Source organism: Manacus vitellinus, unplaced genomic scaffold (assembly GCF_001715985.3).
Source record: "Manacus vitellinus isolate BGI_N305 unplaced genomic scaffold, ASM171598v3 scaffold_1_pilon, whole genome shotgun sequence".
Taxonomy (NCBI): Eukaryota; Metazoa; Chordata; class Aves; order Passeriformes; family Pipridae; genus Manacus; species Manacus vitellinus.
Genome location: NW_021939396.1, coordinates 38,183,338 through 38,210,087, shown reverse-complemented (window position 1 = coordinate 38,210,087; position 26,750 = coordinate 38,183,338). Strand labels below are relative to the sequence as shown.

Below are 26,750 nucleotides of genomic sequence, written 5' to 3'. Positions count from 1 at the left end.
ACATTCTAAGACAAGAATATAGTCAAGGTATAGCACTAGATAGTTTGAAATGCTATTATGAAAAGTTTCCAGTATTAGCCTGTTCTGATGATTTTTTAACTTCTGTTTGAATATTGCTGTTCCTAAAGCAATTTGTACATAACAGCTTTCTTACTCAGGGGATCAACAGTCAGTGTCTGGTATAACTACACCAAAATATTTTTTAATAGCTGGAATGGTTGGTGTGGGAGTAGAATAATATTTTATAAATTCTACCTTGCAGGGATTATAGGCCTTTACAACTACTGAAGCCAGATAACTCTGTTCAACAGAAACAGTTCAAAACACGAGAGAAGTTAGTGGCTGAAGTGCAACAGCTACAGCCTGGTTAAAGAGGTGTCAGAGTGGTTCCTGATACCAGCATTTGCATAGACCAACCCAAAACTCTAAAAACCTGGCAAGAACAGTCATACCAGAGAAGGACTGTCCTCAGTGTCACACAAGAAGGTTGCACCACCTAGTGTCTCCCCAGGGAGGGTGAGGTTCTTGCTCTGAACTTGGTCCCCTTTCCACTATGAAAAACACCATTACAGGGACTGATCCATCCAATTTACTTATAGATTCTACAGCAAGCCTCCAGCACTTGCAGGCATGGTACTTTCACAGAAGTTAGAAAAAAGCTCCCCCCTCACTGACTGAAAAGGCTCTAAGAAGTCTATTTCAAATTTTATCATATTCCAGTCTTCCAACCTTAAGTTACTAGATAACAGCTAAGTAATATAATCAGGGCTGTGATTCTTTCAACTCAAGATCATCCTATATCAATCACTATGATCATTTGGCCTCTAATTTTATTATCTTTCTTTATCTTGATTTTACTGCTTTATAAAATGAACAGCAACTTAATTTAGCAATAGAAAATTTTATTAAGTAGATTTTTCAAAGTTTAATGTATATTCTTAGTGGAAATTCAAATTATATTAAAAACAAGTTTCTTTACAAAGCCAAGTTAGCTGAAAAATAGCAAGGAGCCAGATAAGGTCTCATTTTATTGCCTCTTTTAGCAGTTTGCTTAGTTTGGTCCCAGAAAGGCAATCTCCAGGTCAAAGCCAGAATATTAACTGAAGAATCAAGCTATTTTAGCTACTTGAGGTTAAGTTTATGAGCCATCTGATTTCTACAAATCAACAATGAAATAAAATCATTTAAAAACATAATTAGCAGCAGATTAGAATCATCCCACTTTGCATGAACCACACATTTATCAGTATAGAAGACCATGATAGCAGTTACTCAAGAATTAAAATATATATTTGTCAAATCACACCCCTATATCAACAGTAAAAGCACAGGTTTAGACCTAAACTTACATAGCTCTAAATTCAAACCCAACTCAATTGAAAAAGTTCTGTATTAAACATTTTGCTGTCAGTTAACATGACAGTGAAGATGGTAGCTAAGAGTGAGAAAGAGCTATCAGCAGTTTAATACTGATAAAGAAGCCCAGAAATTGTACACTTTGATTTATCGAATATTATTCTTTTGCTTTGTGAGGCAACAGTACTTTATTTCTTGAATAGGGTGAAGCCTCTTCATACTTCCCCCGGCCTTTACCAAGAGGTGTACAAGCAGTGGTTGCTACTGGGGATTTCAGGCTGGCCAGCAAACCTCTCCCGGGTTTCTGTTGTTTTGGTTTCTCTACAAAGAAATGTTTTTTCCGTTCTTCAAGTTCTTTTTGCAGGGAAGACACTGTTTCTTCAAGTTCGAAAACGCATTTAGCCCAGATCTGAAGACTGCTTATTTCTTGATCCTATGAGGATAAGGCTGCGTTAAGTAAGTGAACACTCCAAGGTCTTTCTAATGTAGTTAATTTTCTGGTTCAGATTATTCTACTGTACCCATGAACACCCTTTATTACTATGCCAAATGGCTATTCAGTACCCATTTCCTCTAAATTACATTAAAGTAATTAAAAAACCAGCAAACTATAGGGCTGCCAAATCTAATTAGAGACAAAGTCTGACTAAAAAGCTGATGCTAAAATGCTTAGCCACACTTTGCAAATAATTCATGTTGTTCTAGGAACCAAATAAAGGTGGTTTTCCTGTCTTGCAATATCTGAAAGCAAAACTGGTCAAATCAAAACTCTTATCATGTCATAAATCTGCTAACCAGGACTGAATAAATGCTTTGAGTGGGCAAAATACAGAGTATTAAATATGCTCTCTAACCTTTGTAGTTAACAAAAAGTCACCTTCTGATTAAGAATGAACAGGAAGATGACTTCCAATTAAGAAGGTCAAGTCAAATAATTTTCAGTTTCAGACTAAAAAGTATGCAGAAAATAATTTAATGCTCAAAGAAAACATCATTAATGAGTATTATAGCCACCTTGCTTCACTTGCAGATTACAAGTGAGTCATAGACTAAAAATGTCAAGAGTTCAAAATTTGCATTTTTTTTTTTCTAGGAATCTAGTTGATATCTGAGGTCAGATGCTGTAAACTTTAGGAAGTCCCTGCTTTTGAAGGAAAGATTTCTATTTCTGTATTAAACAGTTTACCTGCCCATATCTCTTATCCAGCTTGGCCACCCTGGCAGGACTGTCAGTGTAGCTTTAAAGCCATAAATACTTAGGCCTCATTGCACTAACATTTGTGCACTGACACCTTGCTTGCCTCAGCAACACACTTCATGACTAGAATTCTAAGTAGTATTTTCTTTGTTTGACAGTAATTTGTGGCATCTTTAGATTAGTAAGATTTGTCAGCAGAGAGTTACCCACTTGATCAAGTCTATGCCTTAAGCTGAAAATTGAGTCAAAAAAGATTCAAAGTCAAGGAGTGAAAACACAAGGGCTTTGAATTCACAATTCAGGAAGTTAGGAGCAGAAAGAAGTGCTAACATCCAAACAAATTGCTAATCTGAAATGTATAAAGATGCAAAAGCATCCAGTACAACTATAGATACAAGCCATATTAAAGTTGCTTTTAAAATTGTTGACAAACCTTGAGCATGATTGTGTGTTTCAGTTGACTGTTTTCTTCTGCCATTTTTCTGTAACCTTCATTAGTTTCTAGCAGGGTTTCATTTAGTTTCTGTATTTTAAACTTCAGAGACTTTATAAGCTGAAAATAAAGTTCATGACAGCATGTTTTACATTAATTTTGCTTATGACTAGAACAGTGCAAACTGCAAGATCAAAACAAGGAAGATGAAGTCTGCTTCTCTCAACCTCTAATGTCCCAACTCATCGTTTTGGGTGATAAAATACAGTTGGAGCATTCAAAGGCTATTGTGCTGAAGCTACTAGATTTGCATAGACTTGTCAATCACAGAACAGCAGCACAGACTCAGCTACTTCTGGAACAGCCTGCTCCATGTCAGTAAGGGTATTTAAAAGAACATTTTTGTCTCATTAACACCATTCATATAAAGAATTGGATCACAGTTACCACAGAAGACCTCACCTTTCTGATGAGAATATTAATGGATTAAGTCCCAAGAGGCAAAAGAAACTCTTAAGCAGAAACATTAATGTTATAATTAATTTACTTCTACAAGGTTGGAAGGAAAATATATAGATTGCTAAAAAAACCCACACCCTTTGCCCACGTTTAATGGCTGAATGGGAAGAAAAAAGTGGTGAATTACTCATCACACATGCACTGATATGTGAGGCAAAGCAGCAGAAGGGCACTGATGGAACCAGCTGTTTTAAACTGTTGTCACATCAGTTACTGCCAGGCAATCTCACCACTCTAACACTTTGTAGCCACATGAAACAACCAATAACTGTAAACCCATGTCAAGTGTAAAAGCCAAACTTTCACCCCAATTTGAAAAATAACATAGGAAAATCATGTAGAGAGCTACACCTTCATCAAGAATAGGAGTAGAAAACGAGTGCCAGGGCCATTACCTGAGACATTAAAATTGGCAAGGCCAAACTTATTTTTGGAGTACTCTTTCTCAATAGAAAGGGATTTAAGTTCACTTTCCATTTACATGTTTTATTAGACCCAGTTGGAAACTATTTCTCCAGTCCCTACTCTTATTTGTTATTAGTGAAAGGAGCAAGGCTTGTCTCTCCCCTTCTTCCCACCCTCTTTAAACATGGGAAACTAACTGTAGCCTTACAAGAAGATCACTCAAGGTATACATTAAAAATGCATACCTAAAACAAAAAAAAAGTAATGTTTTCCATAACAGAGCCTGAAGCTCATAATTCCCACCTCTATATGCTATTCAGAACACAGGGATCTTGTTTGATGAACAGAGGCATTACTCTTCACTTAAGTTTAAGGGGATAGTGGAGTTTAGTACTTCCAGAAAGGACTAATTTAAGGCACTGTTTTGGCTCTAGATCAAAACTATTACCAGATTCTGTAACTGTTCCCTTGTGCAGGAGCAGGCAGCATTTCAGGAAGGAAAACACTGAGGCCATGGCAGCAGTGTTTACAATAAATTCCAACACAAGGCTACATACTTCCTCACTTCCAACTTACTCCATGTTCACAATACTTGTTACAGTAGTAGATTCCTTTACAAACTAAAGTCAAGTCAGAACACAGACAAGTTCTGGCAAAAGTCATCCACAACTGGGCAAGGGCTTTCTTGTAAACTTGATGCCCATTTGCAGGAATATTCATGCTTTTGTCTACAGTGCAGATTTTTAAGCATTGAACCATGACAGAGCTTACAACTGTTATCCCCAAATTTGTTACATACTAAGCAAGAGCTACCTCGTCCTTCTCTTCGCATTGTTTCTGTAATCCTTCATTGGCTCTCTTCATTGTCCTGTCCATAAGATCTATAGGCAAAAGAGAAGTTTCCTTGTTTATATTCATTACCAAAAGTAAATTGAACTTTGAATACCCAGATTAGATTCCTACCTCGTTCCATGTTATTTTCAGTAGTCAGAACATCTGAGTTCAGACTACCCAGAGCCTGTAGCTTCCCTGACTGTTCATCAAGTTGCCTTTCCAATTGCAGTATTTTCCTCTCTCTATCCTGAAAAAATAAGGGAATATGGTAGAATTTGTCTATATTTCTACTTGATCTGATGCACTACTGCACATCCTTCAATTACATCACACATGTATATATAATTTTAAATAATTTCACAGGTAGAAGGTGCAATGGTTATGGTTAGGAAACCACAGTAAAGAATAACACTCAGATCAAAAGACCTTCTAGGAAGAAGTTACTTTACACAGGAGTCAACTCTTCCAGTCTGAAGATTTCCAAACTGTACTAGAAGTAATCATATGGCAGAAAGGAAACTTTAGTGCATCTGTGTTAAATACTGTTGCCAATTAGTTTGCTAAATAAGGAAGAACATACTTCAGAGAACTACATTTTAATCTCAATCTCTTTTTCAGTACCTGTCAGATTGCTAGGATGGTATCTCAGAGTGAGAAATTAAACAAGTGCCACCATAAAGAAAAGTTATTCATCTGATTCTGGTTCTCTGAAGCTGCCTGCTCAGATTTCACGTTATGCTCTCCTATGTGAACTAACACTTTTACATCTTAGGGATTTCATTACTTTCTTATCTGACTTGCTACTAAATCCATCTTGTCCTTTGAATCTTCCCTCATGCAGCCTTTTGGCCACTGTAAGATGCAGATATAAATACAGAGAGCACCACTGAACTACTGAACTCTTCTCTGTCACCCCAACATGGTGCATAGGTAGCATTTAAGTGAACATAAGAACAGTCTAAGTGAGGTAAAAAAGACAAATGTGAAGGAGCTAGAAAAAGAGATGCCATTACATAATACAGTGTTGCTTGTCAGCACCTGAACAGAAAGCAGTAAAAGCAGAAGTGTTTTTATATCACAATCTACAACAGAAACCCAGTTCTCTCATGTCTGAAAGGAATCTGCCTACTCATGGAATGCAATGTCTTACCAGTTCCAGAACAGGAGACTGCAGTGAGAAAGCCCCTCTGGTGTACACCACAGTTCTAATCTTCCACTACATATCTTCTGAAAAGAGCGAGACCCACAGGTCTCATCTGCTGCCTGGATACACTGAACCATCTATGCAGAGGTTAGAAAACCGAGTTGCTCATGGCTAACGTGGCTGAGTTGCAAAAGGAACAACTTACTGATGCCAACTCTGAGCATTTCTACATTTAAATACATCCAGGAGATTCAGTTCTCTCCTGCACAAAGTTTGATTTCTGATTAGTTTGTCCCATAATCCTGCCCCTGTCACCTTCAGAGCAGAGATCCATTATAATTAAAATAGCTACCCTGTACCAAATTCCTCACTGCCCTTTCAGACTAGCATTTTACTCTACTCAAAGATCTCCAGAAAGCCAGACTGCTGTATACACCGTTCCTCTAGGTGATCCAATCATTGCACTGCAGAGATAAAGATGACTTGGATTTAACTGAACTGTGGCCTCAAAGTTCAAGAAGTTCAGATATGCACTAGGTAGTGCAGTAGATATGCACTAGATAGTGTCAGACAGACGACATCTGTATCCTTATGGTTAGTGCTGAACACCAGAAGAGCAAGGCTGAACAACTGCTAGTTATTCTGACTGCTCAGTGTTATATTTAGAAATTCAGAATGATTCTGTTACAGAAAAGCAAAATTTACAGTTAAAAGGCTAGTACACGTTTTTTTTTAGTGGCAGTCAAATCATACCTCAACTTTCTCTTGTTCAGCTAGAAATTCTTCTACGGGAACATAATGGTCTTCAATTTGTTCCATTGCACACATATATGCATGTTTCTTAATGGCCTCTTTATACATTTCAAATTTGCTCTCCAGTTTTTCTTCATAACTGTCTTTCATATCTTCCAAGCGGTTGCTGAGGAGAACATATTAGTTTTATTTAATATTTTTGCATTCCAGCTATTATATTTGGCTACCTGTATTCAACTGGCAATATCAAAGTTATTTGTGTAATCATAAATAGTGAAGTTAAGAGATCAAGAAGTATTGTTCTCCTTTTTAATCTCAATGATCCTACACACTTTACCCAAAGCATAACTTCTACTTGGCATATACCAAAAAAAGTGCTATAGAAGAACATATATTTAATGTCTGTCAAACAAAAAGTTTTATAAAAAAAAAATCTACCAACATAGAGCAATAGAAATGATTATGCCCATTTAGATGTGATATTTGAAGCATATTTCCAGGGGGTATCTTTTACTTTGGGTTTCAGATGCGGGGTTTTTTCCATTAAAGATAAATGCCGAATTCATTTTCATAGAATCATAGAATGGCCTGGATTGGAACTGACCTTAAAGATCATCTAGTTCTAACCTCCCAGTGATGGGCAGTGACACCTCTCACTAGACCAAGTTGCTCAGAGCTCCATCCAACCTGTGCTTAAACACTTCCAGGAATGGGGCATCCATAGCTTCTCCGGGCAACCTTTACTGTGAGGCCTCACCAGCCTCACAGTAAAGAATTTTTTCCTAATATCTAAATTAAACCTGCACTCTTTCAGTTTGAATCCACTCCCCCTTGTCCTGTCACTACATGCTCTTGTGTAAAGTCCCTCTCCATCTATTATTTCAATACATTACACATTACTCCTGCCACAATTTAAAAACATGCCCCATCAGTGACACAGAACATCACCTCAGAGGAAAAACATCAATGTTGTTTCATGTGTTTGGCCAAAGGCAACCAAACAATTCTAAAGTCAGTGCAGGTGTTGAACCATAGTGTGCTCAGCTAGCAACTTGGTGTTATTCTCTGTTAACAACTCAAACAGCAGGAAATTGATTTAAAGAAGAGTTAAGAGGAAGTGAATTCAGTTTGAAAATCCCCAAGTTAGTAACATCAGTGTAGGCAGGCATGTAATTTATAAGACAGTAAACTAACAGTGGCTCGTAAGTCACGCAGAAGAGCTCACAAGAGAGATACAATTCAAGCTACCTTAAGCACATGCATGCAATGTGTATGTTTTGGCACAATCATAAACCTCAGTGGGGTACCTGTAAAAATCTTGCACATCTGCTAAATAGTAATAACATGTCAGGACAAGCTCCAGTAATTACAAATGAAACAGAGAAAAGTTCAACAGAACGCAGCATTACTTTTTCATTGTACATGGGAAGAGTCTGATCTGTACAAGTTTAATATTCTTTCTCCCCTTTCCATCAAAGATTTTGAAACTGTCCAGCCCTAACTTCTCTAAGTAACATGAGTATGCATATACATATATATGTATATATGTAAATATGCATGCATTTACATATGTGGAATCCTTTCGGTCTCAGAGAAGACTGAAACACGACTTGCCTCCAGGCTTCTTCTGTTTCCAGCAGCTGTCGAAACATTGCTTCTGCCATCTCTTTACGTATCTTCACCTCCAGAAGGAGCTTACTTTGCCTTTCTGCAACTAGCTTCTCCTTTAAGTTCTCTGTAGTTTTCAAGAGGTCCTAAATTTAACATATTTCAGTTCAGAAAACAAGCTAGAAACACATATTGATATGCATGTCAAACAAAATACAGGTCACAGAGGGTATGTTTACAAGTGTGTGTTTTCAAGGTGACTGCACCAAAGGTTAAGTATTTTCAAACATGAATTTCTACTGCAAAGACAACCTTTGTCCTTCTTCATGGTTTCTGCTATCAAAAGCTTCACTGCTGTTTTGGCATTTTAGTACTAATTTCTACAACAGTTTAGCATAAAGCCTACTTGAGTTTTACAGTTTATTACTATTAGATTGTGTTGCTTTGCTTTTAAAATGTTGCATCTTAACTCATTCCTGCTGTCTCCAAGAAAGCACAAGCAACTAAATAATGTTATTTTAAACACACATGCTGCTTCCTTACTCTTCTTGTTGAGCAGTCGGTTGAATTCCAAATTTAGCACTTGATCTAACTAGAAAGCCACAGGCATCCTTCCACAACTACACTGAACTAGGCCACTTTGAAGTCTAGGTCTGTCTGACACTAAGCATAAGCTTAAACATCCCATTTGACGCAGCTCCCAGCACAAATCCTATGGTGAAAGATTATATTAGAGAATTATCTAATATAGATTATATTAGATATTATAACTAATAGCAATTGCTTTCTTGGGTTCAATTTTAAGTAGATGTATATCTACCTCATGACTCAGAATGGTGATGTCCACTTCCTCTTCTGCAGAGGTTTCAGTACTGTCAGGAAAGTCATCTACAGATGTGTTAGCATCAAAGTGCACGATAGGTTTGCCATCACCTCCAACGAGCTTGGGTGAAAAATAACCAAAACTTTTGGGTAGGATTGTCTGGATAACCTGGAAAATCCAGAGTTGATTTATCAATGCTGTCGGTATTGCAGAATACCAGGAAGAAGTGGCACGAGTGCATTGTTGTATTTACACAATATTTAACGATTACAAGAACATTAATGAATTTTTATATGTCTTTTAACAGAAAAAAAAAATAAATCAATATGAATATAAGACTTTAATACTCAAAAAAAAAAAAAAAGAAAAATGGAAAGATCATCTACCAGTAAACTTATTATGCTTGTCTAGAAAGGCAGTTTCTCCCCCTCTAAAATAAAAGGGTTTTAGTATAGTTTCCTGCAAAAGTAATGAAAAAGTAATGAAAAGCAGCAAATCCGTAAAACATTTGCTCTTCCTGAAATACCATGACCAGAATTCAGCAACTCATGGTAGTTACATAAAGATTTTAACCATCTATGTTTTAAGACAACATACCAGAGAAGTTTATCTCTACAGTGCACACTCATGATGAAAGTTGCAGCTGAAGAAAATTAGACAAATCATCCTCTCTGAGATCATATTAGACATGCTATTACAGACTTGTAACATGTCAGAACTAATCCATGGCCCCAGACTAAAAAATTATTATTTCTGTCATGAAATACAGCATAGCCCACTGTCGATAGAGGCCCACTCCCTGCAAACAGCAGCTTCCAGGGAACCTGAATGAAATTAAGGCCAAACATCGACACCAAGTCCTGAATTTAATGGGAGATTGACAAACAGAGGTAGCAGAAAAAAAGAGGGCAGGCAAGTCAAGAGGACAAGGATATCATGAGGTTAAGCAGGAAAAAAATGGAATATAAACCCAACTAGAATTAAATCTGGCTCCTGTCATGAAAGACAACAAAAATGTTTTTTACAAACACATCAGCAATAAAAGGAGGGCTAAGAATAATCACCATCCTTTATTGGATGCAGACAGAAATATAGTGACAAAGGACGACGAAAAGGCTGAAGTACTTAATGGCTTCTTTGCCCCAGTCTTTATTAGTTGTCCTCTGGGTACTCAGCCCTCTGAGCTGGAAGACAGAGACAGGGAGCAGAATGAAGCTCCCATAAACCAGGAGGAAATGGTCAGTGACCTGCTACAACACTTAGACACATGCAAGTCTGTGGGGCCAGATGGGATCAACCCAAGGGTACCCAGGGACCTGGAGGAAGGGTTTGTTAAGCTGCTTTGTTATTAATTACTTGCACTTAGCTAAACAGGAGAAATGCAAGTGCAAAAGATCTCAGGCAGCAGATAAGAAAGCAGTTACTCCTTTTACTACCAACTATCCAAGAAGTTGTGAATAACTGTCATCTTGTGCAACAGATGTTTAACTGCACACAAGTTAAATAATTCATCAAAAGTTTGAACTGAAAGCTTGAATCTGTTCAGATATATGGTATAATCAGTCATATCTGAAAGTGCCCTGACTACTTTTTTTTTTTAACACAGAACACGGGTGGTATAAAACTGAACAGCCAGCCAGCTACAGTTACTTTAATTTCTTACCACCAAAATAGTTTTGAGGATGGGCAAGACTACTAGAAGCCTTTTAGAGGGATGCCACATGCAGAAGAATTGATATGATGCATCAGAAGTCAGAATCCCACTCAAATCCATACAACTTGATCATTTCACAAACCAATAGTGATTAAAAAAATGCAGAATAGCAGAGAAAGTAGATGCACTCTTACCTGTCTGGCTATAGCTGAAAACTTCATTACATGTAATGTTTCATCATATGTGGAAGCATGCTGATTGATGTTTACAATCATGCAAGCTTTGCCTTTCCCACAAAAAAATGGCTGAAACAGACGAGTCAGTTTGCTTTCTCTGAATGGAATATAGCTTGGCTTCATCCTCATGGAGAAAAAAAAAATTGTGAAACGAAATTTTTAAAACTGTGGGATATTGTAGCTTACCTCAATTCTGTTTCTCTCTTTCAGGAAAGAGATCCTGTAGCATGCTCATATTTAAGCCTAAGCTATTTCACATCAAAGAGCAAGGTCTTTGCTGGATCTCATAAGCTCTGCAACAGGCTGAACTATTTAAAAGTAATCTAGTGTCTGCATTGCAGTTCCCTAGTGTTACAAAGCAGATAGTGGAACAAGCCAAAAGCTAAATACAGGACATCTGTCAGCTGCCTGATGAATCTACCTGTATAAGTAGGAGGTGGAAGGGGAGAGGACAAAATGAGAGTTCTGTACACAAAGTACATTGTTTATACGCACAAACGCACAAAAAAAAATCATAGTAGTTCTCTGCAAATTGCCTTTTTTAGTTCCCCACAAACAACAGTTTTAGGGCAAGAATGTTCTTTTCAGGTGTTCCAGTGACATCTGTAATAAGGAAGGCTTACAAAATTTTCTAGATTTCCATTTTTCTGACTCTGCAAACTACTTGCAGAAACGTAAAGGGATACTTAGGGTTTCAACCTAAAACTTGGCATGTTGTAAACAACTTGACACTTACTTTGGATTTTGATTTTGCTTCAATGCTGCAATGCATTTTCCAAGGATATGAAGAGAATTGTTAATATTTCCTGCTTCTTTTAGTCTATCTCCAAAGACATGTGTTTTATTACACCTCTCTGATCCAGCCAAGTCACAGAAAGACAACCTGCAGAAAAGTTATCCAAAACACGCATATGAACTTATTTATAAGTGGTATGAAAATAGAACATCACAACTTCTTATTTTTTAGTGTGTCTGAAGCACAAATGAGTGATTTTTTTTTTCAGCCTGCCTAGATCACAGAATTAGTTGTACTTCAATGTCGAGCTGTTGTCCAGAAGGCACTACACACAGTATTCAGCACTAACTTATCTGTCTTCCCATTGTATATAAAGATCCTTAAACAAAATTGCTGATCCTAAGGATAGTCTACTAAGCACAAAGTAGTCTGCTTGTAGCATTCATCTAAAACTTCGTAGGCATCCTAACACAGAATTCAGTTTAGAAGCCCATATTTTGTTGTAATTCTAAAGTAAGTACTCTCAGACAGGATGAGATGAATTTCTGAAACAGTTTTGCACAGTGAGGCTCTTTGGCAATCACCTTAACCAATTCAAGTGCTGAGAGGACTGCAGGATAGCAGTGAGCTTCAGTGCACTGCAGTCTGCCTGTTTTGGATACAGAACCACCTGTTCCCTTTTGCAAACAGGTCAGAAGTCCTTCCCAGCTCACCTTAGAGCTGGTTTGCTTGGCTATAGCAATGTGTGCTACTTAATTCAGACCACTGAACTGTCTCTGATAGCCAAGGAATTTAATCAATTTTACTTCATATTAGGACAGTCCTTGAAATACAGGAAGCTCTGGAAGTTGGATAATTTATGTGACCAAACCATTACTCACTTATTCATAAATCTATTTAAATAAAATAATGCCTTTGTAAAGACCATAACCTTTCACACAGCTGAAGTGAGTTCTGTATATATTATTAAGGCACATATTTCAACTGTGTGAAAGGGTATGGTCTTATGTTCTTTATCTGTTTCAGTACAAGATGAAAAGATTTTTTCTTTCTTAAGCAATATACAAACTCTGTCATTCACCTAACAGCTGCTACAAGCTTTGCCAGGGTAATACAGCAAAAAGCACAGATGCAGTCATTTTCTCAAGTTATCTTTTCTTAAGAGTATTTATCACTGTAGCATCTGACATTAGAAGGTGTTAACTCACAGTGAGGTATATTTATTACCATCTCTGCTTAGCAGAGAAAAAGAGAGAAATCAGTAGGATCTAGGACTGAACTACAACATTCTGGTATAGGTTGTCTTCATGTTTCCATATAAAGTTAAATGGATAATTCATCAGAAGGAAAAAAAAACCACCACCCCAAAAAAGCTCTCTTAATGGCTTCAAGACAAAATATTAGGCTGCTTCCTCTAAATCACAAAAACCCAGACTTAAGCATAAGGACTTAATGCTGCTCTCAGTGTGCACCTACATTAGCATTTTAGATTAGGAGAATGGTTTAAGCAAATCACTTGATGATTCCCCTGCTACTGTAGAGTGGGCTGTGGAGCAATCTCAGAGCATGTCACCTGCATTCTTTTTGGATGATAGACTTTAATTTGAATTCTAGGAACACATCAAATATGTTGCCACAAACATTCAACTGATAAACTCTAATCTGGTCCCAAAGTAGAAAGATTATATACTGGCATAGTTTGCACCTTGGGTCTTCAGCACTAACTGCTGCACCCCAGCTTTAGAGATCAGCTTCTATCAGCCAGCCACCTGAATTCTGCTTACCAGAACATATAGTGGTGTGTTATATAGTACTGCTCTGTCACCACCTCCCCATTATGTAAGACAATATCCATATTTCCCTCAATTTATGTACTACTGACAGTTCTAACAGGTTACCTCCAGCCAAACCTTAACAGAATAAGAGACAGGAAGACACTTCTACACCTGTCCCTTTTGGGCTTCCAGTCAGTTTTATGTGGCCAGTCCTGATTTCTGTCTCAGCTCTCAGAGAATTTATTTATTAACAGAAAGTTCACCAGTTTACCATGCTTACACCTTATCAACTTTTCCAAAATATTTACATTCTGGTAATCATGTGAAGCATTCACTTACTCTGAAACTCCAAGAACACGTGGCTGTTGTTCGTCAGTTAGCTTTAGCAGCCTGATGGAAAATATACTGTGACTGGAATGGAACAAAGTCCTTTTAATAATCACAGTTATGAAAATTAAGCAGTCACTGAAGCAAAGTAAAATTTGTGTGCTACAGAAGGCTCAGTGCTCAAGAAAGAGCAAGAATTAATTAATTACTTTACATTAGTTACCTCTGCAATGCATTCATTCAGTAGCAAAAAGCAGCAACAAAAGCTGTATTTTGTGACTTTCTATTTCTTTACATACAGGAAAAGGAAAAATATCACATGAAGCCTACAAACTGTCTTGGAGAAAAAAAACAAGCCATTTCACTTAAGTCTGCTCTTCAAAAGAAGAGTACTCATGTAGCCACTTTGCATAGAAATTTTAGGCACTATCTAAATTCGGTATATCTGAGGAATCAACTTAGAAATAAATGGTGGAGGGAAGGGACTAAGCTAAAGTTAAACAGTTCTATAATTTTGCCTACTTCAATATGCACAGTTATTTCTTCAGTTTTGAAATAATTCTGTTTTCTAGAAAGGTTGAATGTGTAACACTCGAAATGCAGTTACTCTTGTTTTGTCATCAAGCTAGAAAAGCAGTGGACATGCTGTCTGAAACCAAACAGAAAAGTCACAGAAGCAGAAGTGCCCTGTTCCCAGTTTATCTGATAAGTCAGGAAACACAAAAGACAAACTTCTCCAGTATATGCCTAAAGCAGCAGGCATTCTAAACACAAAACTCTTTCAGAAAAGCATGAAATTTAACAGCAACTGTCTTTGGCTAATACAGAATAATATAACTCTTGCTTTTTAGCCAAAAGCAGGCTTACTAACACTATGATTATATAAGCTAAAAATACAAGATGGCCCTTCCACATTTAAAGTACAAATTAGTAAGAGGTCATTAAAATCAAGAAAGGCAACATTTTCAATAGAAATTATTCCACCTTCTCTATTTTCTCCCACTCCATCAAAAGCCAGGTTCTCCCTGGTCCCTCTCCAGAGCTGGGTAAAAGCTAGGAGTTCAATTCTTAAGGTAGCAAGTAAGCTCATCCTGAACACAGCAATCTAAAAGCATCTAGATAATCTAGCAGCACTGCAAGATACTGCATGACTTGCTCCTTCCTACATACCCTAGTGACAGGCTCAAGGTTTACAAGAATTATACTGCCAGTAATGAAGAATTAATCAGCTTTTCCTTCAACATCCTCACACAGCCATTCTCACTCAGCACCCATTAGCATTTGCCAAGATGTATAGCCCTGCTGGCACTCAAAAATTAGTGTGATTTGATATTTTTGGTTGTACAAAGATACGAATAGCAACCCAAGTCCAGCTATTAATAAAGTCATAGAGTGTCTCCTAGTTTTCTTTCAGAGAGAATTTCATAGCAAAACTATAATAAGTCAAGGAAAGTATTAAACTACTATTGGAGGGTGGTTCATTTCAAACATACTCTAAAGTCCCCTCTTTCCCCTCCTCCTTTAGAATATGCTTATAATTAGAGGAACAAACCTTCTACTTGATTGCTCATTCATTCTAGTACAAGCAAAGCTTCGGTTCTTGTTTCCTATTTTTAGTATTTTGCAGGCTTCTTCAGTGCTTTGAACATTAATCCACTTTAAATCTGTGGAAAAAGAAAAAAAGAGACCTTTTATATACACTTCTGATCATTAGAGAAATTCTGTGAAACTGCCTAGGTCATAAAACAGCATTATTACCTTTAATATAAGAATTTCCTTCTTGATCCTCACAAATTCTTAAAACTCTGCGCCTTTGAGACTTCGTAGATAACACATTTAATAGGTCATACACATATTCATTATAAATTTCACAAAAGGAAATCCACACAGATGCTTGTGTTCTTTGGTGCATATTAGTCCTATGAATGTCAAGTGGAACAAAGTTCTTCTCTGCTAACCCAAAACAGAAAAAAGTTCAAAGACCATCCAACTCATTAATAAATCTTCATTCAGTATATAGAACCTTCTAAGAGGAGAAGGCTTGGATACACCTGTGTTATACAATTACATAAACAGTACTGTGTAACTAGGACTTTACCCAAGAATGTTCAAACTTCTCAGCAGTCATCTGTACCCAGAATATGCCCAAGTTCTAAGCTATTGCCCCCACTTTACCACAAGCTTCCAGCAGTTTATACATTATCTTTGCAGAACTAAGTCTGCCTCTTCCCCAAAAGGACCAAAACTATTGAAATATTTTTACAGTTGCGTCTTCTTCAGAGCTGAGACATTAAAATTTGGTCAAAAAGTATATATATCTACCTTGTAGTATAATACAGAGATTTTTTTAATCCACCAATAGTTACCCTCTTATATTTCTTAGTTTCTATTATTTTTCCCCCCACACAAAAGTTTTCCGTTTTACCTAGTGAATTAGAAGGATGACTGTTTGAAGTACAGCTGGAAGGCTCTGACTTCACATCACAGATATTTGTCACAGTATTTAAGATGTTCTCTGTCTCCTTGAGAAAATAAGAGACCATTATATCCACATGGACAGACTATGAGGACAGCAGAAGTTAAAAATTATAGTAATTCCAGTATTTAAGATTTAAATATTGAAGTAGTTTTAAGTGCTATACCACTCTTACCTGGCTTCAGGTGAAATATTTTTAACAACAATGAACCATCATCAATAAACACTCTTTCCTTCACAAGAATTATTGCTCACTGCTACTTCCAGCAACCTGTTTTGGTGGCCAGTTGCTGCTAACATCAGAGACTTAACTTCACAGTCCTGAGAGAAACAAGATTCTGTCAGACTGTAGCAGCCCAGAATGCCTTTATGACCAACTGGACAAATCTGAACAGTGCTTCAGTCAACCAAAAGTACTGGAGAAGTAGGTTTCCCCTAGGAGTTATTGACAGGGTGGTAGACAATGGACAAACCAAAACAGAGATTACTAATTTGTCTGCTTGTTGCAAATCAGTGCCAGGTCTGTGAAAGCATGAGTCAAACTTACTTTAAGAGCGGAATAATAGCTTCATAAAGGACTTAAAGATCTGAAAAACCAACAGTCTAGGTTGGTTTAATTCAGACTGAATTAAAAGGCCATTAAAAATAGATAAAAGCATAGTTTCTTTAAGCGCACACATTTGCTGAATTTCTTCACATGAGCAAAGTTATTTAGAACCTGCACAGATTCACCAAAGCACAGGCTTCAAATTACCTCTGGAAAAACTAGTGTATCAAAGTAGCAACTCCCACTATTTAGAGATTCCAACATCTCTACATACTACCTCCCTGTATTTTATAGCCCCACATAATTCAGGACATTCACTCTAATTTCCCGAAACGCACTACTGATAGAGGGTCATCCTACAGTAGAAGGGAACAGATTGAGAGAAGCAAACCTTTATGTCTTAGCTATTCAAATGCAGCACTAAGTTGGTTATGGATTGACTACTGACACCAGTGTTACCCACTTGGCATAGCCAAACTAGATTTCTTATAAACAGAGAAGCATGAAGCCGTACTGTCAGATCTTCCATTTTAAAGATAAATAGCATAAAATAAATTACAAAAAAATCATACAAGTGATCATTTTGCAAAGACTGTACTGTCTATATGGTTGTGTTTCTTGAGCAGTTAGAATTATAAGCACAGCATGGATTCTATTCATTGTTTGTGAAGTACAAAGCAGAACTCTAAAGCCATAAAGGGTATGGGACTGATACAGATGGTATCCCATCTATGCATGTCAAAAATGTAACAGTAGGAAACCCAGTAACCACAGTGCTTGTGTGCATGGTAAGATCTTTTAAAGGTATTGCAACAAAAGTGAGTGAATTAGCTACACTGCTACACTGTTCTTCAAATCATAATACCAAATGCAGAAAAGAGCAGGAAAATGCCTGAAAACAAGTGGGAACAGGAACTGACATGGCTAACAACAGAAGATGACATTAATAGAAAATACAAGGACAGGTGGGAATAGGAACGCAAATGACTTTTAATCCAGTAAAAAACAGTATTTAATCCCATGAATGGAACCAAGAAAGGGAAGGAAAGAGAGAGTGTGAACCATGCTAAGCAAGAGCTTTTGCAACAGTACTGTATATGGAACACAAACAGTAGAACAGTAAGCACTGCAGTAACTCCAGGCAGTTAAAACAGAGAATGAAAGGAACAGCAAGCTCTTTCTGCATGACGTGTAAACTGAGCCTGGGAAATGAGCCTACAGAAATCTATGTAAACTAAAACCAAGCCCACTAAACCATATCTCTTCTCAGATTACAAACTTGAGTGAGTATCCAAACAGTGATGCTATTCATTCACAAACTATCAAGAAGCACAGCTTCAGAACTGGGGATTGCTGAGTTATCAACTATGAAGAATTGTACCACACAAACAAGGTCTTGCCACGTAATAGCTTCCTGATGCATTTTTACCTTTCCTTCCTGATAGTGGAGGGTTGCTTGCTTTTCACAGCAGGGCATCAGCATCTAGATCGCCTACTGCAACATTCAGTAACTAAGCCATTAATAAGTCAGACTGATTTAACAGAAGGGAATATTTGTACAGAGTAATTTTCAAAATAAGATATTTGACTTCCTGTTCCAGATGTTGAGCTCCTGCTTCTTCCTTTTTCCAAAGCTGTAGTTTCCATAAAGTTTTGAAAAATATTTACCTACTATCCTGCTGATCATCTCAATTTTTCTTTAAGATCCTCATCCCTGTACATGCACATACAGACACTTTCAAAATAAATATGCAATCTTTAGCATCTTTTTGGTTTTTTGTCCAAGATATTTCCTTAAGAAGTAACCAGACTCAGACTAAACAAAGTTTTGGTTTGCAGAGTTTAAATTAGGCAACAGAATTTAGAGTGGAACTTTACATATGAATTTGATTCATAGAAGGATATTCTTTCAGGGTTAACTGGAGTACTTTAACAATGTTAGTATTAAAGACCACAGAAAAAAGAAAATCCAGTCAGTCATTACTTCTATAATTCCCAGAATTCGTTCAGAGTTGCCTTGAACGTTAATCAGCTGAGCTTTCTGGGATTAAATTCACAAAATCACAGTTCAGGTTGAAAATGTTCTGAACAAAAGGAAACAAGCCAGACAGCTTGTGACAAGTTGCAACTGGGCTTAGAAGTGTAGAATAGCCACATGAGGATGCCCATTTTCTGGTGAGATTGGTTTCTTACACTGGAAACAGAAATTACTATATAATAAGAACAGGAGGCTGCTACCATAAAGACTTCTCTATTCTACCTACAATCTTCAAAGACCAGAGTTAAAAGACAACATACTATCCCTTAAAGCAGACTGGAATCCTTTCAGGACATTCATTTTGTGGCATCTCACTTCACTTGCTGAATCAGAAACTTTTCTTATGAAGGTACATAAAACACAGGTTTATAAACTTTTTAATCTGCCTTAAGACTGTCTTCCACCAAAAGGGATTCTTCTTGCCATCATCTCTCCTGAGCTAGTAATGTCACTTGAATGACTGCACCAAGGTCCAGCCTGGGAACCTGACCTACAAGAAAAATCACTTAACAAAAAGCAGGTTTTAGATAGGTCCTATAACTCTCAGACTTTTCAAGGGCAAGTGTCACCACAGTGTCAGAACTGCTTTTCTATAGAGGAAACTTTTTCTATAGAAATTCAGATTTGGCTTTGCAATGGTTTTTGGTTTGAACTGTGTGCTGCAGAAGTTCTTCCAGTTTACCCCGAGCTCCAAAAACAGCTAGTTCTCTTATACAAAGGTTCAAGAAGTATCCATACTGTAGATATATATAAATCTAAAGAATCAATAGTGGAATAGAAATTTTAAAAACTTCCTGTCTTACAGAAGAGCTTTAGGGAGCTTCATTCAGTAACAAGGAAGTATTTGGTCACTGACCTCTTTCAGTGATGCAAGAATAGCAGTTTTTAAGGCTTCTTCTTGTTTAACTTGTGCATCTTCTAGTTTCTTCACATCATTGCTCAAATATGGTTTGAAGTTCATCTTCAGATAATGTCTTTCCTTTATGTGGTTAAAAATCACATCAAGTGAGCGAGGTAAAATACCAAGATCTTTTGAAGTCCCTTAAAAATATTAAAAGATTAAGTGTAGACATTCATATAAGCTTGGTTTTTATAGGTGTACTTTTCTACATGCAAATATTTTATACCTTGGATAGTGAATGTCTTGCCTGCATTTGTAACCCCATAAGTAAACACCAGTCCATTCACTCCATTAACATACGCTCTTACTATTTCTTTCATTGAGCTTTCAAAAAATTCACTCTGAGTAGTTTCTGGTCCAAAAACCTTGGAGAGAAGGGGAGAAAGGAAAAAAAAGGAGTGACAAATGGCACAAAGAAGTTTAATAAATCAAAATATTGAGCGCTCATTAACAGTGACTAGTTTTTCAGAGCAAGCTGGGTAGGAGATACCAGCTTAGTTTTCTGTCTTGCCTGAACCTCTTCTGATTCAACGTTTTCTCTTGGGTTCTCACAGGATGCCTGCTTAATTCTGAGAGGCACTCAGGCTTGCACTCATTTTTGAATATTTTCCTACTCCTAATATAAACTGCTCAGAATGCTACTGAGCACATGCTGTGGATATTTTCAAGAGCTCTGCTGGTGATGTAAAGCTCCCTTCTCACTCAGCACCAGTTACCCACAATTGATGAGAAAAATCAGCATTACAACAGTCTAAATGATTCAATCCCTGGAGCTGTTTATCTTTTGATACGGTAAGAACAGGATTTCTTGCAGTAGGCAGAGTTAAGAAATTTACCTTCAGTATAGAAGGCTTAAATAGTCAGGCTGCTATTCTTTCAAAAGTAAGTTCATAAATACATGCTTACAAACTTAAGATTTCCTGTACCACTTCCCAGATGACAGCATCTGCAGGAACAGCAGAGTAAGTTTGTGCCTACAAGAAGCTTCTGCAGCATCTAATCAAAGAAAACCACAGAACTGCCAAAGAAGCTTCCTTGTCTCATCTAATAGGCATCTCCACTGTAACACAGCTTTCTTGACAGCTTATTAGTAATTAACAAGCAGTCTTTTTTTTAAAGGCAAGTACCACCACATGTAATTAAGAGAAGAAAAATTAAATTGCATAATATGGTACAAAATTCAGCTTTCATTACAGTGAAAAAAAACAAAACCAAAAATTTGAAACAAGTTTGCCTACCTGAGAAAATGTGAACCTGTGCACAGCATGACCAATCCCTCTTTCACTGTTTTTCATTGCAGAAGACTCTTTGGGTGCATTAAGAATTACTGTCTGGGCATCTTCAATAGTTACACAACCCTAAAAAAAAAAAAAAAAACAAGACAAGGTAAACCAAAACACCACACAAAATTATTCAGGAAAAAAGCTATCTGAACAAAACAAAAAACAAACAACAAACTCAACACTCCCAAAAAAAAAAAAATCCCAAACAAACAGCCAAAAAACCTACTGGCTTCACCTATTTACTAGACCTATAAAGAGTTGCCCAATTTGCATATATCATCTTGAGGCACATAACTACAAAGATATCCACTTCACATGAGAGCCAGAGTGTAGAAAAAGTTAAGGCGATTCTCTGGGGTTTTCTAAGAGGTAAAAACTTTTTCTAGTGTTTCTTCCAGCAACTTCTTTTTTTCTTGGAAACACTTTCTAAAGGCTGGTATTTTTTGACAGTGACTTACACAAACAAAGCTATACCAAGATCTACTGGTTTTCCACATCAATCATTTTCAATGTGAAACAGACTATGAGCAGTATTAATAAAGTAAAATAAGTCTAAATCATTATCCTTTGATTGATAGATGGTCTCACCAGTAATGAAGGAAATTGAATTAGTTTCAAGTAATTTGATTGCCATTTCTCAATTAAATAAAGATGAAATACAATTACCCAGAACTCACTAACTAGATAAATGTAGGATGCAGTGTCAAAGGAAAATTTATTTTACACCAGACTGGCTACCAAAAATGCAAACTGAACTACCAGTATATCTTAACAATGTCTTGATGCATCAGCTGCAAGGATTGATTGTAGCTAAATCTGACATTTATATTCAGACACTGGCCAGAGCTGTTAAGACTAATAATCCATATGTAGCATGTACATAGGAAGTACTGCTCTTCCTAGGAGCCTCAATCAACAAGTATGTTTATTAGCTGCTACAGACCTCATAGCTGTCTACAACTTGCTCATTGGGGAAGAGGGGCAGGCACTGATCTTTTCTCTCAGGTGACCACTGACAGGACCTGAGGGAATGGCAGGAAGCTGTATCAGGGGAGGTTTAGGTTGGACATTACAAAAAGGTTCTTCGCTCAGAGGGTGGTTGTGCCTCCCAGGTTGTGCTCCCAGGGAAGTGGTCACAGCACCAAGCCTGTCCGAGTTCAAGAAGCATTTGGACAATGCTCTCAGGCACGTGGTGTGACTCCTGGGGTTGTTCTGTGCAGGGCCAGGAGCTGGATTTTGACGAGCCTTGTCAGTCCCTTCTAACTGAGAATATTCTGACTCTGAGAAGATCTAAGAAGCTGCTTTCTGAACTTTGACCAACCACTTGCTCACTGTGCCAGGCTCTAAACATAGTCTTTAACATTCTTTCCACACCACCGGGACAGGAATGCAGGTCAGATGTACCAAACCCTAGGGAGCTACCGAATAATCCAAGATCTGCAGCATGTGCCATCAGCTGCCACTGGCCTCATAGAAATTTGTGAATAGAGGCCTTGAAGTAGTCAGATCTGCAAATACAGGAGCCAGTTGGTAGCATGTCGCTCTGCTTGTCACCTCCAGCTAATCCCACAGCTGAAGTGGCAGGAGCTAGGCCACTTCTGGCACTATGCACATTGTTTATATTCAAAACCCAAAACTTCCTGCTCTCCTGCAAGTGACTCTGGGGAATCACTGATTGTATCAAGAGTACAGCATTTCTTCCAGAGGTCTTAAGCTTTACTTGCAGAAATCATTGTCACTATAAGCAACAACAGATGAGTTAATCTGTTGATTGTCTCTTTTTAAAGCATCAGCCTGCAGCTATAAAAAATAGGTTTTGGGTTCTACTTTTGTCTTTTCTTGCCACATATTTGGAACAAAGATGCTTTCCTGAAAATTATGCATGGCAGGGAGGAAAAAAAAGAGGTAAAAATAAAATTAATCTGATTGATTAAAGAGGTAGGAAGGGGGGATTACTTGATTGTTTTGTGGGGTGTGGTTTTTTTTCGTTTGTCACCAAGCATTCTCCTCTTGGATTCAGGTAATAGTAAAGAAAATAGAAAACACTGAAGATGTTGAAGATCTTTCAATCACTCCGTTTTTGGACACTGAGAAAAAAAGTCTTAATCCCATGCAAAACAGGTTATACAGTTAATATGTTGGAAGTTCAACTATTTTAGCATGAACTACATGAAGACAAGAGCTTTAGAAAAATCTAGTACAAACTTCAATGATCACTTTTCCTCCCTGTTTCTAAGAATAAATAGTTTCTCTAATGGTCAGGAGGTCAGAAATGTCAAACCCCAAAGAGCAATGAGACAAACAACTCATAAAACAGTCTGATTTTGCAAATGAATTTACACTTAGAGCCAGTTCAGACTGTGGAATTTACTGTATTGGAAGCACGGGGGCAGTACACACTATTCAATAAGAGCTGCCTAAGGAAAGGTGAATGGAAGTTGAGGGCAGGGAGGGGGCTGGTGTGTGAAGATAATCCAAATAAAAACAATACAAAGGGTTCCAGCTCTTGTAGATCAAATGCAAGAATTCATTTTTTAAAACCAATTTAAAAAACATAGATCAGAACTAATATTAAATCCTTTGAACAAGTCAGGAACTAGAGGTCTATCAGAGACCCTGCAAAGACAAGGGCTGACAGATACACTGCAGGGACCTTGTCCTCCAAAGACAGCTAAAGGAATTCTTTGCATCAGTGATCACGGTGGAGGGGAGTATTTCTGCATGTTTGTGTGTGCACTTGTGTGTAAAACACCGAAACATCTGAATCTGACAGTATAAATGGTACAGGTTATAGAACATTTTGACAGGATGAGCAGCAGGTAACCAGGATGAGGTAGAAAACTACTCAAGCATTTCAAAGAAGCTCGAGGGTCAGATATCCAAATTACTCCTAGAATTGCATAATCTCTTCTATGAAATCCCTTTGTTTCTTGAGCACTGTACAGAGTTAAGAGTCACATCAATTTTTAAACAGCCTACCCAGTGGAATTTTGCAGAGCTACAGGTGTGCATGTCTGTACCCTACAAATCATTAAAAACTGTGGTTTAAAAAATTAAAAAAAAAAAAATCCCATTTATCTAGGTGTCCAGTAATTCTATTTGAAAGCAGTACCTGGCATATGTAAAAAAGTTCCACCTTACAAGATTGCATGTTCTTTGGGAGAGAAGAAAAACTTATTTGTTAATTCTACAAAACTAACCTGAGATTCATGGCTTTCAAGCTCTGCTATAGAAAAGGGCCTCACTCTCAAGAAGACTTTCAGAGGTTGGTATACCTATTCAATAAAAAAAGGCACAAAACACAGTTACAATTGCCACTTTTTAAGCAGAACAGCCCCAAATCACTCATATCAGCATACATATCTGATGCAGTATTTCCTATTTGATCTTAATGCCTCACTTTTTCCTTCCTTGTGAAGTTCAGACTCTAACCTTCCATTTGCTTCTTTATCTTTTACTGTCCTTAAGTAACACCTTTTTTGTGTGCCACCCCTTCTTAGCATTCTTTCATGACAAAGCTAGTACTTTGATTTTAAAAGAGCACACTATCCCAGGCATAAAACTGCACTGCTTCCACCTTCTGGTCTCCCTCTGTATTGAATTCAAGCTGTGTTTTCTAACACCTGCTAAACAGTACTGCACTTCCATTTTGTATGGAGCATGTTCAATTAATAGATTGACACATTCTTAGCCTCAAGAAACCAATTCCTTACCATCATCCAGGCACCAGCCACTCATCTTCCTCACAGTAACACCCATGAAACAGTTCTCAGGTGCTAAGAAGGGCTTTTCCATCCCTCTACCGTTACACAATGGTCTCCCCACACAGGTAAAACAATAATAGTAGGGAGCTTTTCAGAGGGATTCTAGCATTTCTTCCTTTCTCACAGAGCTTCAAAGTCTTTACTTAGGCAACTTTTCATTCAGCAGATGGATTTACTCCAGCTGTCCCATGACCAGCACTCCACTAATCATACAAAATTAGATCACCTGAGGAAAAGTCAGCCAGGAAACTTACCACTCCAAAAAGGAGAGATTGCTATACTATCTTCACCTCAAGTGCAGAGCACAGCATTATAGATTTTATTTCCAAGCACCTAACAAGTTTTAAACACAGGTTCGTATGCTTTTTCATCTTACTAAAAAGAACAGCACAGTCTCATTACATTCAAAGTGTAATTACTGAAGTCCCTAATTTTTTTTTTTTTCAAAAGCTTAGCACATGACATAGCATTGACCACGCGTATTTGATACTGGCTATGACCTGTGTGTAAGCAATGAGAAATAAGCAGGAGAGTCAAACACATCTTAGGGGTAGAGAAGCAGAGTAGTTCTTATGAAAGAAATATTTGTCAGAATTAAAGCTTTTTTTAAAAAAAAATCCCAAACAATAACAAAAAATACACAAAACCCAAAAACAAAACCCCAGACAAACAAAAAACCCCCAGCATCGCCAGAAAACATCTTGTAAAACCAATCCACACCTGCTGTTCCTCCATATTAGGCAATACTGTTGACTCCAAGGGTGAAGGTTTACCCTCAACATTCAGAAAAGAAATTGATTCCAACACATCAGACATTTCTGCAGAAACATAGTTTTTCCCCTCATCATCCATTGTTCCGCGTAAAGGAACTTGTAAGGAAAAAAAAGAGAAAAAAAAGCCCATCATTTTCTCAGAGAACAGACAAAAACACAGGCGGAACAAAACAAAGATGAGGGCAGCTTGTATATAAACAAGCACTTCTGAGGAAGATAAGGCCACCTGGAGAAGTTTGGGAGTATGAAGGAATCTTAAAAAAACAACTGGCAGGTTATCCTGGGAAAGAAACACACAAGGGAAAACAAGCTAACAGCCTCACTGGGCACTGCTCTCATCCAGCTGCAAGTGTCGCCACCCCCACCCCGCAAGGCTCAACACTCCCCTGTCCCCAGGGTCCGACCCATCCCCACTCCCGAGGCTCCCGGGCCCCTCCTCAGGGAGCGCGCGGGCAGCGCCGCTACCTTGGCGCGCGCGGGAAACCCGCGAGCCAGCGCGCGGCAGGGGAGCGTTTTTGGGCTGGGGGAGGCGGGCGCTGATTGCGAGCGCAAGCGGGGGGCGGGGCGGGTGGTGACGGAACAGGCCGCGCGCGGGCACGGGCGCCGCTCGCTCTGCCCGGCAGGGGGCGCTGCTTCCCGTGCAAGGCAGCGGCGCCGCCGGAGCTGTGGAGCTGTGGGCTGTTGGGAGGGTGGGAGCTGGTGGGAGTGTGGGAGCTGTGGGGCCGCCGCCGGCCCCGGCAGGGAGGACGGGGACGGAGCGGAGCGGGACGGAGCTGCTCGTGCTCGTGATGCAGCGTTTGTATATCGTCCTTAGTAAGGCAGGGCGGTAAAGAAGAGGTTTGAACGGACAGCGGCCGTTCCAGCGAGGAACGAGGATTGTACTGCCCGACAAAACCGTGCCGGGGGTTGAGGGGGGAGACGCGGGTACCAAAATGTTTCCGTCCAAACGAGTTACATAAACTTATTGTGGGTGTTACGTAAAACATTTCGACACTCCCGCGGTGTTGTCGTAAATCAAGCAGAAAACAAATAAATCCTGAAGCGTTCGGGTCACGCAGAAGCCGTAAGTGGGACAGGTCAGGAACTGCGTGCCGCAGGGAGCGAGAGATGAGCCGCGCTCCGGGACGGGACCTGCTCCCGGCTGAAGGAACCATCACCTTCCACAGG

General features: G+C 38.4%; 1 protein-coding gene across 1 annotated transcript; it reads right to left on the bottom strand.

Moving 5' to 3' along the window:
• Positions 1–942: 942 nt before the first annotated feature.
• On the bottom strand, positions 943–25,677 carry LOC103755437 (kinesin-like protein KIF20A). The gene is made up of 18 exons (XM_018076273.2): positions 25,531–25,677; positions 24,247–24,321; positions 21,002–21,121; positions 19,990–20,128; positions 19,719–19,903; positions 16,227–16,323; positions 15,560–15,751; positions 15,354–15,465; positions 13,814–13,885; positions 11,700–11,846; positions 10,922–11,087; positions 9,071–9,241; positions 8,257–8,396; positions 6,643–6,808; positions 4,875–4,992; positions 4,725–4,792; positions 2,988–3,107; positions 943–1,789 (listed from the first exon to the last, which is right to left on the bottom strand). The coding sequence occupies exons 1-18, from the start codon at positions 25,660–25,662 to the stop codon at positions 1,514–1,516; spliced, it is 2,496 nt and encodes an 831-aa protein (XP_017931762.1). The 5' UTR covers positions 25,663–25,677; the 3' UTR covers positions 943–1,513.
• Between the last annotated feature and the right edge of the window lie 1,073 nt (positions 25,678–26,750).